At 46.7% G+C, this 12,902-nt stretch overlaps 5 protein-coding genes across 5 annotated transcripts; 2 read left to right on the forward strand and 3 right to left on the reverse strand.

Annotated features, from left to right (window-relative positions):
• Nucleotides 1-479: 479 nt before the first annotated feature.
• Nucleotides 480-743, reverse strand: VTP21DRAFT_3336 (uncharacterized protein; the record flags this gene model as incomplete). Its single annotated transcript, XM_069393628.1, has 1 exon — nt 480-743. The coding sequence occupies one exon, from the start codon at nt 741-743 to the stop codon at nt 480-482; it is 264 nt and encodes an 87-aa protein (XP_069249340.1).
• A 2,685-nt stretch (nt 744-3,428) lies between these two features.
• VTP21DRAFT_3337 (uncharacterized protein) lies at nt 3,429-6,154 on the forward strand (the record flags this gene model as incomplete). Its single annotated transcript, XM_069393629.1, has 6 exons — nt 3,429-3,938; nt 4,004-4,052; nt 4,125-4,204; nt 4,280-4,433; nt 4,495-4,874; nt 4,949-6,154. The coding sequence occupies 6 exons, from the start codon at nt 3,429-3,431 to the stop codon at nt 6,152-6,154; spliced, it is 2,379 nt and encodes a 792-aa protein (XP_069249341.1).
• A 603-nt stretch (nt 6,155-6,757) lies between these two features.
• Nucleotides 6,758-8,257, forward strand: VTP21DRAFT_3338 (uncharacterized protein; the record flags this gene model as incomplete). The annotated part of the gene is made up of 4 exons (XM_069393630.1): nt 6,758-6,910; nt 6,989-7,171; nt 7,239-7,281; nt 7,347-8,257. 4 exons carry the CDS (start codon nt 6,758-6,760, stop codon nt 8,255-8,257), a joined length of 1,290 nt encoding a protein of 429 aa, XP_069249342.1.
• A 472-nt stretch (nt 8,258-8,729) lies between these two features.
• Nucleotides 8,730-10,550, reverse strand: VTP21DRAFT_3339 (uncharacterized protein; the record flags this gene model as incomplete). The annotated part of the gene is made up of 6 exons (XM_069393631.1): nt 8,730-9,074; nt 9,159-9,448; nt 9,523-9,718; nt 9,786-9,856; nt 9,920-10,023; nt 10,117-10,550. 6 exons carry the CDS (start codon nt 10,548-10,550, stop codon nt 8,730-8,732), a joined length of 1,440 nt encoding a protein of 479 aa, XP_069249343.1.
• A 350-nt stretch (nt 10,551-10,900) lies between these two features.
• On the reverse strand, nt 10,901-12,758 carry VTP21DRAFT_3340 (uncharacterized protein; the record flags this gene model as incomplete). The annotated part of the gene is made up of 3 exons (XM_069393633.1): nt 10,901-12,322; nt 12,386-12,643; nt 12,711-12,758. The coding sequence occupies 3 exons, from the start codon at nt 12,756-12,758 to the stop codon at nt 10,901-10,903; spliced, it is 1,728 nt and encodes a 575-aa protein (XP_069249344.1).
• Nucleotides 12,759-12,902: the final 144 nt, after the last annotated feature.

Below are 12,902 nucleotides of genomic sequence, written 5' to 3' on the forward strand. Positions count from 1 at the left end.
GAACCTCTATCCTGGCCAGGAATTTTCCCCATAATATGTATGAAGAAGAAGAAATGCAAGGCAAGGAAACTATAGGAGACCACCAAGGGAGCGAGGTGGTATTTTCAGCTTCAATCAAACCCCCTTGTGTTCTAGTGTAAATTTTATTTCCTTGATTCCATCTCTTCTTTTGACCCCACGCTCTTTTCATACCTCCTATCCACCAACTCATATGTGTCAATCTATATAATCACCGACAACCTCATCAACCGCTTACATAAGCAGTCCATATCCAGCTCGTCCCAGAAAGAGGGGAGTTAAGAAGTAATCTCAAACAAAACCATAAAATAAAAAATTAATGGAAAGTGAGGCATGGACTGCCGATTTCGCCATGTTACTATTATGATCTCTACTTTTTTTTTCTGATCCTTATATTTTCTTAATTATTTTTATTTTATTATATTTACTATTATAGGAGTCCAAAAATCGAAATACTTCTGTTATGCTTGGTCAGCTAGCATTGTAACGTGGTCGAGCGTGATGAACGACGACAAGCATTTGCTTTGTAACATGGATAGATTTCCTGACTGATTGATGGAGGCCACCCAGGCGGCCCTCCAACTAGATCCAGTATTACACACGTAAGTGGTGCAATGAGATTGCGCCACTGCTACATCATGCTTAACTAGTCGGCGGTGCAGAGCATAGCCAGTTAGCAGGAAGACCAGTCCGGATGCGTTCAGGACGGAGGTATTATCTACCATTAGTGAATGGAGTAATATGCAGCATGCTGCGATTATATCCATCCCAAATTGAGAAATAAAACGGGGAATGGAAGTCGAAAGAGTTGCATAATGGAGATAAAATCACGACATAATGGGTATATACTGTAAGTCGATATAATCTCGGTATACTACTTTTTGATGACGAGAAGTTGAAGAATGCAAAAGTATTCGAGAATTAATTTATTACTATAGTTATCGAATTTTTAAAGATATATTGGAGAGCATTATAATAACTATGCACTATTCAGATTTCGGTACTTGGGATTTATCATTATTTCTTGTTACATATGACTTCCTTATGGTACTGGATCATCCCATTATGCCTACTCGAACTCAAACTCGCAAGAACTTCGCTTGAACTTGTCATGAGCTGGGAATAGGTGTGTGGCTACTCGCTGAACAAATTCGTTTTCCAATCGAGGCGTAGCGAGATAACTATGCAACTCAGGCGTAATTATGGGTACGTATTTTGGGAAAGAGGTTGGATTACCGGGGGAATTTGGTGGTAGGATATTATATGTCGCCTTGATAGCACATATTATTCCATTTTGAGGGCATGTTACAGATATTATTGGTCTTCCAAGGTCATATAGTTCGTAGCTTGATGCAAGAAAGGGACTTAGGGACTTGTCTATACGATAAAACCATCTGTACGATGGTGGCGGAGCAGCTGCCACCTGGATAGATAGCAATAAAATGCTTACGATTATCAATAAGGAAAAGTCTTTCATGAGAGGCAGTAAATTATAAGAGGAAAGGGTTTCCTGAAGGGTAGAGCCTTTTTATATTATATTTTTCATCTTTATATAGCAAAATTGACTCGCTTGTTGTGAAGTAAATTCCTGCATTTATCATTTGGTGTGTAACAGTGTTATATTCAAAAAAACCTGGCAGATGTTGATAACAACATTCTTTAACGAGACCTATCTTGCATAAGTAGGCAAATGAACAAGCAACAAAAATCGTCAATACATGCAGTAACAGCTTGCGGTTTTAGATCGAATATTGTACAAATGCCATACTTTAAGATGAAGTCAATTTTAATTAGTGTAGATAGAGGGTGAATTGATCAGATTAATAAACACAACCTGTCCCAGAGATTGAAAAAAACAGATCGAAAATTATTTTATGAGAATTGCTTCTATAGTTTTTCTCGCACTCAAATGTATAACTGTCCCGGTACTGTTATAGAGTTGAAAACTTAAAGGAGGTTCAATTTTTTTAAGAAAAAATATTTATTAGAACCTGTTCTGCATTATCCTGCCAGCTTTCTATTGTTATTTAAGTAATGCTAATATCTAATAACGACAAAGTCATTTATAAGTACGCTTAGGAGACCATGAGGTGCTGGTCATATAAAAAAGATTGCCACCCACGAGCTAGTCCCGAAAGTAATCAGACGGACCCTCTTTCTTACTGTAGATCTAGCAGGAGGGCGGAACGAAACTTTCGGAAAACTTAAAACACTTACGTTGGTAGAGGAAAAAAGAAAGTGGTCACCTGGCTCAGCTGCCCAACCCTCTGTCTGGTCTGCTCAACTGAAGGATAAGTAGAACTTGGTCTAAATTAAGTAAAAAACATAAAAGTCTCGTGCTTTCGTCCACTCTTAAGACTCCAATGAAAACCGCTCCCAGCAGCAACGGCAAAGATAAGGACACAGCAAAAACATGGATAGCAAAAAAAAACAAGACAGCAAGAAAGTTAAGAGGAAAGTCAAAAACAATGACATCATCACTACCATCAGTAATGACAACAAACAATCGTCGGCGACCAAACTAACGTCAAGGATGACAACAGCAACCACACTTCTCTACCAAATAAAAATCGAACACGATAACGACGGTACTAAAGACACCAGTGAACTACCAGCAGATCGACCTAAATATCCTGAAAAAACCCACTCAGGCGAACCATTGAAAGCAAACAAAAGAACAATACATCCGAAAAAAGAAATTACAACGAAGGATTCTAATTTCTCCAAGCACTTCCAAATATAAGATCTTCCCAACACATCAGAGCTATTCTCCAAAGTTACTCGCAGCACTATGCTCATTATAAAGATTACTACATATATTCTGGGTTCGGGTCAAACATAATCTTTTCACTTGCCCCCTACCCAATAACATCACATTTTTAGATATATCTTGACCAAGTAGGCCAAGAGTTTACCTGGGTGATTTTGACGTAAAGGTTTACCCTACTGTTCATAGGATTCTTGTCAATAAAATCCTGTGTAATAGTCAAAAAAAAAAAAATGGAATCATTAAGACAAAATTTGTCTTAATGGTTGCATTTTCTTGCCCAATCCGACAGATCGGCCGCCATAATGAGTTAGATAATTATCAGCTTTTTAGATTTAATTAGTAGAAGTTTCCATGAAATTGTTTGTGTGATAGAGTTTCCCTTTTCGCGCTGGGCTCTGGAGCTGGCCTTTAACTGTTACGAATATCGGTTGTTCTCAACTGGGAATTCCCTCACATTGAAGCCAGGAAGGCGTCTCTGATATTTTTTTTCCCCCACACACTCTCTTCCTTCTTCTTTCATTGAATTCTTTCCTCCTTCCGCGGTGTTTTTCTCTATCCTTATGCGTGTTCATCTTGAATTGTTGAATTCTTGCACCCGTGAATTTCATCCCTAACCCAGAAGCAAAAGAAAAGAGAGACCATGCGATTGAATGTGCCCGTTTATTTTTTATTCCTCCTTCCGTTCATCCAAGTCTCTTATACCCAGTTCACCCAGAGGCGTGATTACGACCAGAGCGACTACTATGCTATGGAAATTGAGAGCGGCGTGTCCCCGCTAGAGGTTGCCCGACACTTGGATTTAGTCTGGGAAGGTCCGGTAGGAGAGCTACCCAATCACCATCTCTTCCGCATGGGGAGGCGGAGCGAGAACTACTTGCAACAGAGATTGCTAGAACGTCGGCTAACATCCCCGAGTGAAACCCGCGAGCACACAGTGGTGGCTGCAGTGAAATGGGTGGAGAAACAGGTTCCTCACTGGCGACATAAGCGGGTCATTCCCATGACATCGGACCAGCGACGGAGTAAAAGTGGATGGGCCAGAAGAAGAAAGAGACAGCGGGGCCAGTCAGGCAAGAATGGGTCGAATTTCCGTAACATAGTTGAGACACTCGGGATCAAGGATCCATGGTTTGGGCAACAGTGGCATTTGGTACGCGACAACATGTCCATTCCATACTCTGTACCCACTTGACTTGACCGCTTTATCTGTTATAGTACAACGATGTAGGCAATGACCTAAACGTGACAGGTGCATGGGAACAAGGTACAAGCTTCTTGCGTGAGTTCGTGAAAAAGGACGGGGAATTAACGAAATATCTCTTGGTTTATACCATAGGCATCACGGGCAAAGGTGTGATAGTCTCGATCATTGATGATGGGGTGGACATGCACAGTGAAGATATCCGAGCCAATTTCGTATGTTTTCTGTTGATGTTTTTGTGCCACCTTTGAGTAGGGCCACTAACAGCTAAATGGCTATCCCCTCGATAGTATGCTCCCGGGTCCCACGACTTCAACGATAATGCCGACCTCCCATTACCTCGGCTCTCTGACGATTATCACGGAACGCGATGTGCGGGTGAAATCGCCGCCGTGAAGAACAGCGTGTGCGGGGTTGGTGTCGCATTCGACGCCAAGGTTTCAGGTAGGCGGTAACCTCAATCCCTCAACCATGGCATTGTGTCTAATTACCCTGCCTACTTCAGGAATTCGAATACTCTCTGGTGCTATCACCGATGTTGACGAAGCGGCGGCATTGAACTACGCTTATCAGGAGAATGCTATCTATTCCTGCAGTTGGGGCCCTCCGGACAATGGCCAAGCAATGGAGGCCCCCAGGGAGATTATCCAGCGAGCATTAGAGAACGGCGCTCGACATGGTCGTGGAGGCAAAGGGAGCATCTATGTGTTCGCGACGGGGAACGGGGGGTACAACGAGGATAATTGTAATTTCGACGGATACACAAACAGTATTTATACCACGACCATCGGTGCCATTGACTATATGAACAGCCACCCGTTGTATTCGGAAAGATGTGCCGCTCAGCTGGCCGTGACTTATAGCAGTGGAAGCGGAGGATATATTGTAAGATTTTTCTTTTATGGATTGGATATATGAGAGTGTTGAATCCCTGTTTTTCTCGCCAATGTTCAAATTAGTTTACGACGGACGTCGGCTCGAACACATGCACCAATATCCATGGCGGTACTTCTGCGGCTGCACCGCTGGCCGCGGGCGTTTTTGCCTTAGTTCTTTCAGTACGCCCCGACCTCTCTTGGCGCGATATACAGCGCCTATGCGTTGAAACCTCGGTGCCTATTTCGCCAAACGATCCTGAGTGGCAGCTAACGGCTGCCGGCCGCAAATTTAATCCCAAATTCGGCTATGGTAAGCTGGATGCCGGCAGAATGCTGGATGCGGCAGCCAACTACACGCCAGTTGGGCCTCTGATCCGCCTGGACATGCCAATAGAGCAGGTTGGCTGGAATTTGCCACAATCCGCCCAGGGCATCACGAGCATGGTGGAAGTACGTGCTAATGATGTGCTGAAGCTGAAGCGGTTAGAGCACGTCGGAGTGATTCTGGATCTAGAGCATGAGCAGCGTGGGGATGTGGAGGTGTACTTGATCAGCCCATGGGGAGTGACTTCCCAGCTCGCGTCGCGTCGCCGATTGGATATGAGTGGAGAGGGATTTAAGAATTGGACGTTCTCGAGCGTTCAACACTGGGATGAGGACCCGGTGGGGACCTGGTCGTTGAGGGTAGTCGACCGAGTCAACCCGGAGAAATCTGGCCGATTGAACAGCTGGCAGTTGATTCTCTATGGCGAGGAGTTCACTGCCCTGAAGGAGTCAGAGCCCACTCTCTCGGTAGCTCCGGGAGATACCAAACCCATAGAAAAAGAAAAGGCAATTCTTGCGAAGAATACATCTATCCCTCTCGACTCAAGCTTCCAAGTGGGGCCTCTCCCAAGTTCCTATGCCTTACCATCTCACAATGGCAGCGTGCGTATCCAATCGGCGGTGGATACAATTTCTCAGGGTGCGACGATGCGTGAATCGAATCTGTTGGCGGTGTGTACGTGTTGCGTCGGAATGTTAATGATAATCGGTCTCATTGCCTCGGCAGTCATGTACTTCAATCTATGGGGGCGGCTGAGGAGTACCTTAGCGAAGAAAAAGGCTGATCCCTGTGCGTTAGCACACCAGTACGAGTTTTGCAGATTAGGGGTAAAAGACTCGGAGAGTGAGGCGGGCGATACACAGCACCCGCTGACCAGGGAGGAAAGCCCACTGTTGGGTTACACTTTAGGCCGGCCTCGAGAAGGTATAGACAGGGAAGACGAGATTCCTAAGGCACATTGAACTTGCAGAGGGAGACTGCAAGAAAGAAAAAGCAAATATAATGGTCGTAGGCGTATTTCATTGTTAATATTTTCTTTTTTCCTCAGCGTTGTTTGTAACTTTTTTTTTTCACTTTCCTATTTTCTTTAAACCTCATCTGCCATGCCCTATATACCAGGACCCTTGAGGCCTCCACACCGCTTACTATATTCCAATCAATACAAACTCTCCTTCCTATTATACCCTGTCCCCTCATCCCAAAACGTGGAGAGCGAATAGAAATTCGCAGAATTCCCCTCAGATCGAGTTTAATTGCTTGCTACCAATTAGGACTTATTGTTTCCTTAGGATTTTCGATCACGAAAAATGTATTTCATTCCAGCCTCGCAGTCTATGCGCACCTATTGTTATATTTTTTTTTTTATCCTGTACTTTCTCTTCCTCCATCCATTTCGTTTCTCGCCTCCCTCAGTCATTCTTTGGACTGTTGCGCGTTAATGACTTTTGATTTCCAATCCTTTGAGTAATCATGTGAGTACCCCGCCCCCTGTGGCTCTCATCTCTGCTTGTTTCCATTGACTGGCTCTCAAGCTATTTATCTCTAGTACAGTGTTCGATACCGGTATGGCTTGCTCTATAGAGTCTTGGGATGATGATGCAATAGATTTGGATCGCATCATTGCCGAAAACGAAACGGTCGACAATCTAATGGCGGAGCTGATGATACCAGATATCGACATCGATATACTGGATGTGAACGAAATGGTCGAGAACGATGTAAGCTTTGTTTAATAAGTGTCTTTAGATGAAAGAGAGTTCAATTGGAATTCCATTGCCAATATCTCGCGTCACTAGGACCATTCTTTGTCCACTGGTATCTTTGACCACGAGACAAGCCGCGAGAACGGATTGTCGTCGTTTGCCAAGTGGTTATCAAAGAAACCCCAAGACGAAGGGAGTCCTGACCCCGACCCGATATTGGAAGATATCGATTTCGATGTCGAAACGCTATGGGACACAGGACCCTCAATCTCAGAGGTGATATTGCATTTGTTTTGGCTCCTCAACATGCCGCTGAAGGTTTTTATTTTTTTCACTCTCGTAGCTGCTTATCGATGACGATGACTGGTTTTTTCCTGATGCATTTGGTAAGGACTGAAGAATGCTTCTTGTTCTCTGTTTTCGCACAAATGAGGGCTGACTCGGTTTCCAGGTTTGACAAGTCCGCCTTCCCTTAAATCAGACGCGTTCCGCCGCCATCCGCCTAGGAAGGCAGCACCATATAAAACTGCGGAACCTTGTATCAATTCGCGCACCACCCGCCAGGCGAAAGCGCCATCCATCTACGAGAAGCCGCGTTTCCCGTCAAGCATGCTCTCGCCAAACCCATCACATGGCGCTCCACGGACAACTTCTTGTGTATGCATTGCACCCCAGAGGCCGCAGGCCGGCCTCCCCACCTCAAACACCTTTCCACGATCAGTACCTGCATCTAGGAAGGTCTCCAAACCTGTACCAGTTCATGCCACCCCTTCTCCACGCATCACCCAATCCTCCTCCCTCTCCTCTTCTTCCTCGCTGCCTGTACAAAGGTCTAAACCCCACACCTCCCAGCTACCGTCTCCGCGATCGCCTAGTTTTGCTCAAACAACGCATCAGGCCTCACGCAACATCCTTACCCCCTCTTCCTCTTCCTCGCGTCGCGTTACCATGCTCCCCTCTCCTTCGGGCAGTCCGCGCTCCCAACCCACCCTGAGTCGAAGCTTCACCTCGGTCGACACTTCCCGGCTCTCGGTCTCTCCCACTCCCACCCATGGCAGACGCTTGAGCACCGCAACCTCCACCCCCAACTTGCGTGCCTCCACAGCCTCTAATCGACTGTCTCATCTCCCCTCCCTAGCCTTTTCCAACTCGCGGGCGGCGAGCCAGACTCTAACACCGCAGTCCGTCTGCCCTTCCACTCTACCCCCTCTGCCGAATAGCGGGAAACGATTGTCGAGGATCCCAACTGCCCCCGCCTTGCTATCTGCATCGCAGCGATCGTCGAATTGGAGCGGCCTAGAAACAGACAGTCACTACGCCCGACGGATTTCGCATCTCTCCCTTAAGAAGCGGCAAACCTAGTTCTAGGACGTCGATGACCAAGCTTTTCATCTCATATTACTTTCTCGGTCACACTTATCATTTTGCTATTAGTACTATTCTGGGTCTTTGTTAACAGAATACAGTAGATTAGTCCCTTTCCTATTTGCTCTCGTACATAGTTTCACGAAGGGAGAGAATTCGCGGCGAAAAGTAGGGAACACATTTTAGAACTGTACAAAATGACTCCAACATGTCTTTCGCAGAGGGTAAGCGTAGATAAATGAAACATAATATGACAGGGAAAGACGAAGGGGAGAAGAGAGAAGGAAAAAAAAAACTATCTTCAAGCTACTGAAATAGAGAAAAGGAGAAAAGCGAAACAAGAGAAAATACACAGCGAAAATAATTGAGCTCCATGGGTAGAGCACTATAGAAAAAAAAAAACTTCGGCTACTTTATCCACATGCAAAAAAGCAAAACAAGTGTCAATATTCTTTTTTATTTTGGGACATTATCTAGAATTCAATCGGGCACTTTGCGGCACCGACACCACCATGTCGCGTCCCTCTAAATGCTTCAGCACCTGCATCAGCACTTGCTGGTTCTGCTGCACAGCATTGGACAGCTGTTGTACTCGCTGGGCAAGGTCGTTGATCGTGGCAGTTTCTGTGCTCTGGAGGGTATTGCCAGGGGCCTGCTCGGAGGTATTCACTGTGGAGGAAGGGGCGGGGGATGGGAATGCCCTCAGCGGCGTCTGATCAGGGAAGAACTCCACATTTTCAAGCATTTCATAGAGGTCGTCTCCACGTCCGTCCCCACCTTCATCGTTCTCTGGGGTGTGCGCCTGATCTGGGGCCTAAAGAGTCCAAGCAAGATAGAGTTAAAGCGAGTGCATTTATAGAAATGTGGGACAAGTTCTTGGGAATTCTCGACAACTTACCCTTCGAGAAATGCTCCGTGACCGGTGATGCTTCCGCATTGCCTCCCAGGTGATCGTGAAACTCCGCCCAATAATGATCGAGGGAAGCGCAATCAGCAGAATACCGAACAGCATGGCGGGAATCACAATTAATTTGCCGATGAAGGTAGTTGGAACCATATCGCCATAGCCGGTTGTGGTAATGGTAGTGACCGTGAAGTAGATGGCCGCCGGGATACTGTCAAAGGTCGAGGGTTTGCCCTGGCTATTGAGAAAGGTGTTGGTAGCAGCATCCCAGACGCCGCGCTCCGCTATGGGACATAAAAGGGGGGTCGGCTTTGTTTAGGATGGGGACGCGCCTCCTCAATAAGGAAGTTTAGCTTACCGAAATAGAGCAAGGTCGAGAAAATAATGACGGTCCCCACCATAAAGAATAGCAATGCGCCCAGCGCATCTGCACTGCGTCCCATGGCAATGAAAAGCACCTCGATGGTCATGACAATTGTGGACGTGTATTTGTAGGGCTTGAAGATGCGCAGCAGACGAAACACTCTCAGAATTGTGAAGCGGAACTCGTATACCTATATCCGAATAGGGATAGAATGAGAACAGGCCGACCATACTGTGGAGGGAAGGGTATGTACTTACGGCAGACTGTCGCGCAATAATTTCTATATAATAGGGGAGAATGGCGGCGAAGTCGAGGATGACAAGAGGCGCTGGTAAGAGAGACAATGGTCATTCTTCAGTTGACCCACGACTAAAGAAGCAGAGCAACTTACAAGTAAAGAAAGCACCGAGCAATCGAAGGGAATCGGAGTGGGCGATTAATCGAAGAATCAATTCAATCGTAAAAGTGAACACAAATGCAGTCTCTATCTTGAACCTGCCATATCAGGGCAAAGTAAGGGTGAGTGAGCAACACGGAGCAGTATGAAAGTTGATGTGGGGGGGGAGAGTGAAAACGTGAGACACATACCAAACACCGTCTCCAATTGCTCTCGCCTCCGGAATAGTCTCCACCGTTGTTAAGATGATGCTCACCAGAATCAGCAGACTGACCGCCACATTCACCCAGAATGCCAGTCTGCTATGGGACGGATCCTCCAGGATAAGATACAACGATTTCTTCCATTTGCTCTTCATCTTGTTCGGATCGTAGTAGCGTGATTCCACTGTAACATGCTCATCCCGACCGCCGTGAGGGTAGCGCGGATCGAGACCGGGAGGGGGATGAAAGGGAGCATTAGTGCGGTGGTGCAGATGCTGATCGGAGGTCTGCACGTCATTCGCTACCGACACCATGTTCAGGGTTGCTCCCGCGCTTGCATCAGGACGGCTCGGCTCACCCCATGCCGAGGGCAAGGTGGGCTCATCGTCATCGTCGAGTTTCTTGAAGGGGTGCTTTGTCATTCAATAGGTGAGGGTGAGGAGAGAGTGGGATGAGAGATTAAATAGTTCTTGAGCTACTTTGGTGAAACACGAGCGAAAATCCCTTCCTCGTTTTGCATGGAGCGGGGCGCAGCACTAAGCTTAAATTTTTATTGACCAATATTAATATAGACTTGAAGGGGGTATGAACAAATATAAAAAAAGGGGAGGGGGGGAAGGAAGTTGAGATACTGACATTGTTTTGAATAAAAAACAAATAAAATATTCCAGAATAAAGAAAAACCAAAGGAAAAGCAAAGAAAGATTAAAATACATTAAAAAATATATAGGATTAAAAGAAAGATTACAGAATAAAAGTGTCGACACGCCGCCTAAAAGTTGTCGCCCTTGGTACGAAGGGTGGCCCTTTGGTCCGAGAGAGAGGTCGAATGGGAACGCTCCAGCTGCTTGATCATTTTTTCGAAATCGCCCGCCGCTGTCCGGTATAATGGTAGTTTCTGCGGGGGCTCTGCATCCTGGTCCCTCATCCGCGGCAATCGTTCCACTTTGCCCATGACTTGGGCAACAAACATGTCCCGCTCTTTCCCCTTGGAAAGCTCATAGCGCTGCTGACCATATTTTTTCGCGTCCTCAGAGTCAAGCTTGAGCAGCTGGGTGGTGAGCCGGTGCATATCTGCGACGAGCAGCTGCTCGGGGAGCTCGTAGTCTTGATTCGTCATTCGTCCTCGGTCGATACGATCAAGCACCGCATGCAACTTTGCCTCCTCCATCCGACGAGACAGCCTCGGGGATAAGGTGGCGCGCTGATCATCGAGACGACGCTCAACCGCTTTCTCTACCACCTCTAGCAGACGATTCAACGTCTCTAGCTTGGTGGGCGGCTGGATGGCTCGCTGCTCCTCCAATCGGCCGCGTGAGAGTCTCTCGACGATCTTGGACACGGCTGCAACAGAGAGCTCGCGAATTTGCCTCTCATTCAGCTCGACGCGCTGATCATTCATCGGGGGCGCAACACACTGCATCCGCTCAATGGCCGACATAACATTTTCGAGATCACGCTGGCATTTCTCGTCCGTGGCCGAGTAGGCTGGAGGCTGCTTTTCCCTTTCCGAGTTCGCTAGCATCACTTTGGGCGTCGCAAACTCCTCCAAGTGATAAGGTGGGGGCTGGTCACGCTCATGGCACAAACGAGAGACAACCTCCATCAGTTTTTGGATTTCGTTCCATATCGCTGCATGCTCATCGTCCATCGAAAGCTGAGAGTGCGGATGGGTGCGGAGGGCTGACACCTCCTGCCGGATCGCCGCAAACACATGCGCCTCAGGCGGATACTCGTCGGATTTTGAGGTAGCTTCTGGAACATCCTCCAAAAATTGATACAGATAGCCCAATAATGCGGCAAGGGTACATGCCAGGTCGTAATCGTCGCTCACATTTCGGCGAGCGCCAAGACTGTGATGTAAGTCGATGAAGCTCTGATGTAGAGGAGAAGAGGGTTCGCGGGGTATAAGTTCAATAGGGGTCGATATACGCCGGGCGCTACGCTCGATCGACGCCAGTAGACTCGTGCCTGAATGGGCCGAGGTAGAGAGAGGGGTAGGCGAATGAAGGTATTCTAGTGGACTACTGAGAGAACGTGTTCGAGTTGAATTGTATGATCCAGAGAGATGGGCTGGAGGAGGCCTAGCAATGCTGCTGGATTCGGTTTCCGATTCCAATGCAATTTGCTGAAGGAGACTATCCAGTGCCAAAAGACAGTAATGCCGGAGCGAGAAAACAGAATCGATAGCCTCCTATATATAGTTAGAAATGAATATTCAAACATCCTAATCCTATCATCTTGAAAACTTCCGTACCCGTGACATATACTTAGTATATGTCAGATTGGATTCCACGGGCCTATCCGATTGTGCACTTTGAGTGGAAGAAACGGGAATGGATTGAGCTGTTTGGTTATAAGCTAAATGCTCCGCTTCCCATGCTCTGGAAATCCCCTCATCGAAAGTGTAGTCAACATCATCGAATGCCTCGTTCAGCAGATCATCAATCACGGCATCGTTATAGGATGAACTTGCGTCACGTTCATTTTCAATTTGATGATCCGATTCTCGTATCTAAATCAGTGGAGCGGCGTTCAGGAACAGAAAGCCAAACGCAAATGAGCGAAAAGGAATAGATTACCTGACGTCTCCTAGAGATTCTCTTTCTTGGTTTTTCCAGTGTAGCCATAGGTATGGAAGAGAAAGGGGGAGAGAGAAAGAAGGAGAAAGGGAGAGAATTAAGAGGAAAAATAAAATAATGTAGATGCAAAAGCAGCACAGCGGGTGGAATGTAAAAAACGAAGCAATAAGACAGGACTGCTGGCAAAGGAGA

This window comes from Calcarisporiella thermophila (assembly GCF_041956535.1).
Source record: "Calcarisporiella thermophila strain CBS 279.70 unplaced genomic scaffold VTP21scaffold_17, whole genome shotgun sequence".
In the NCBI taxonomy this organism is placed as follows: domain Eukaryota; kingdom Fungi; phylum Calcarisporiellomycota; class Calcarisporiellomycetes; order Calcarisporiellales; family Calcarisporiellaceae; genus Calcarisporiella; species Calcarisporiella thermophila.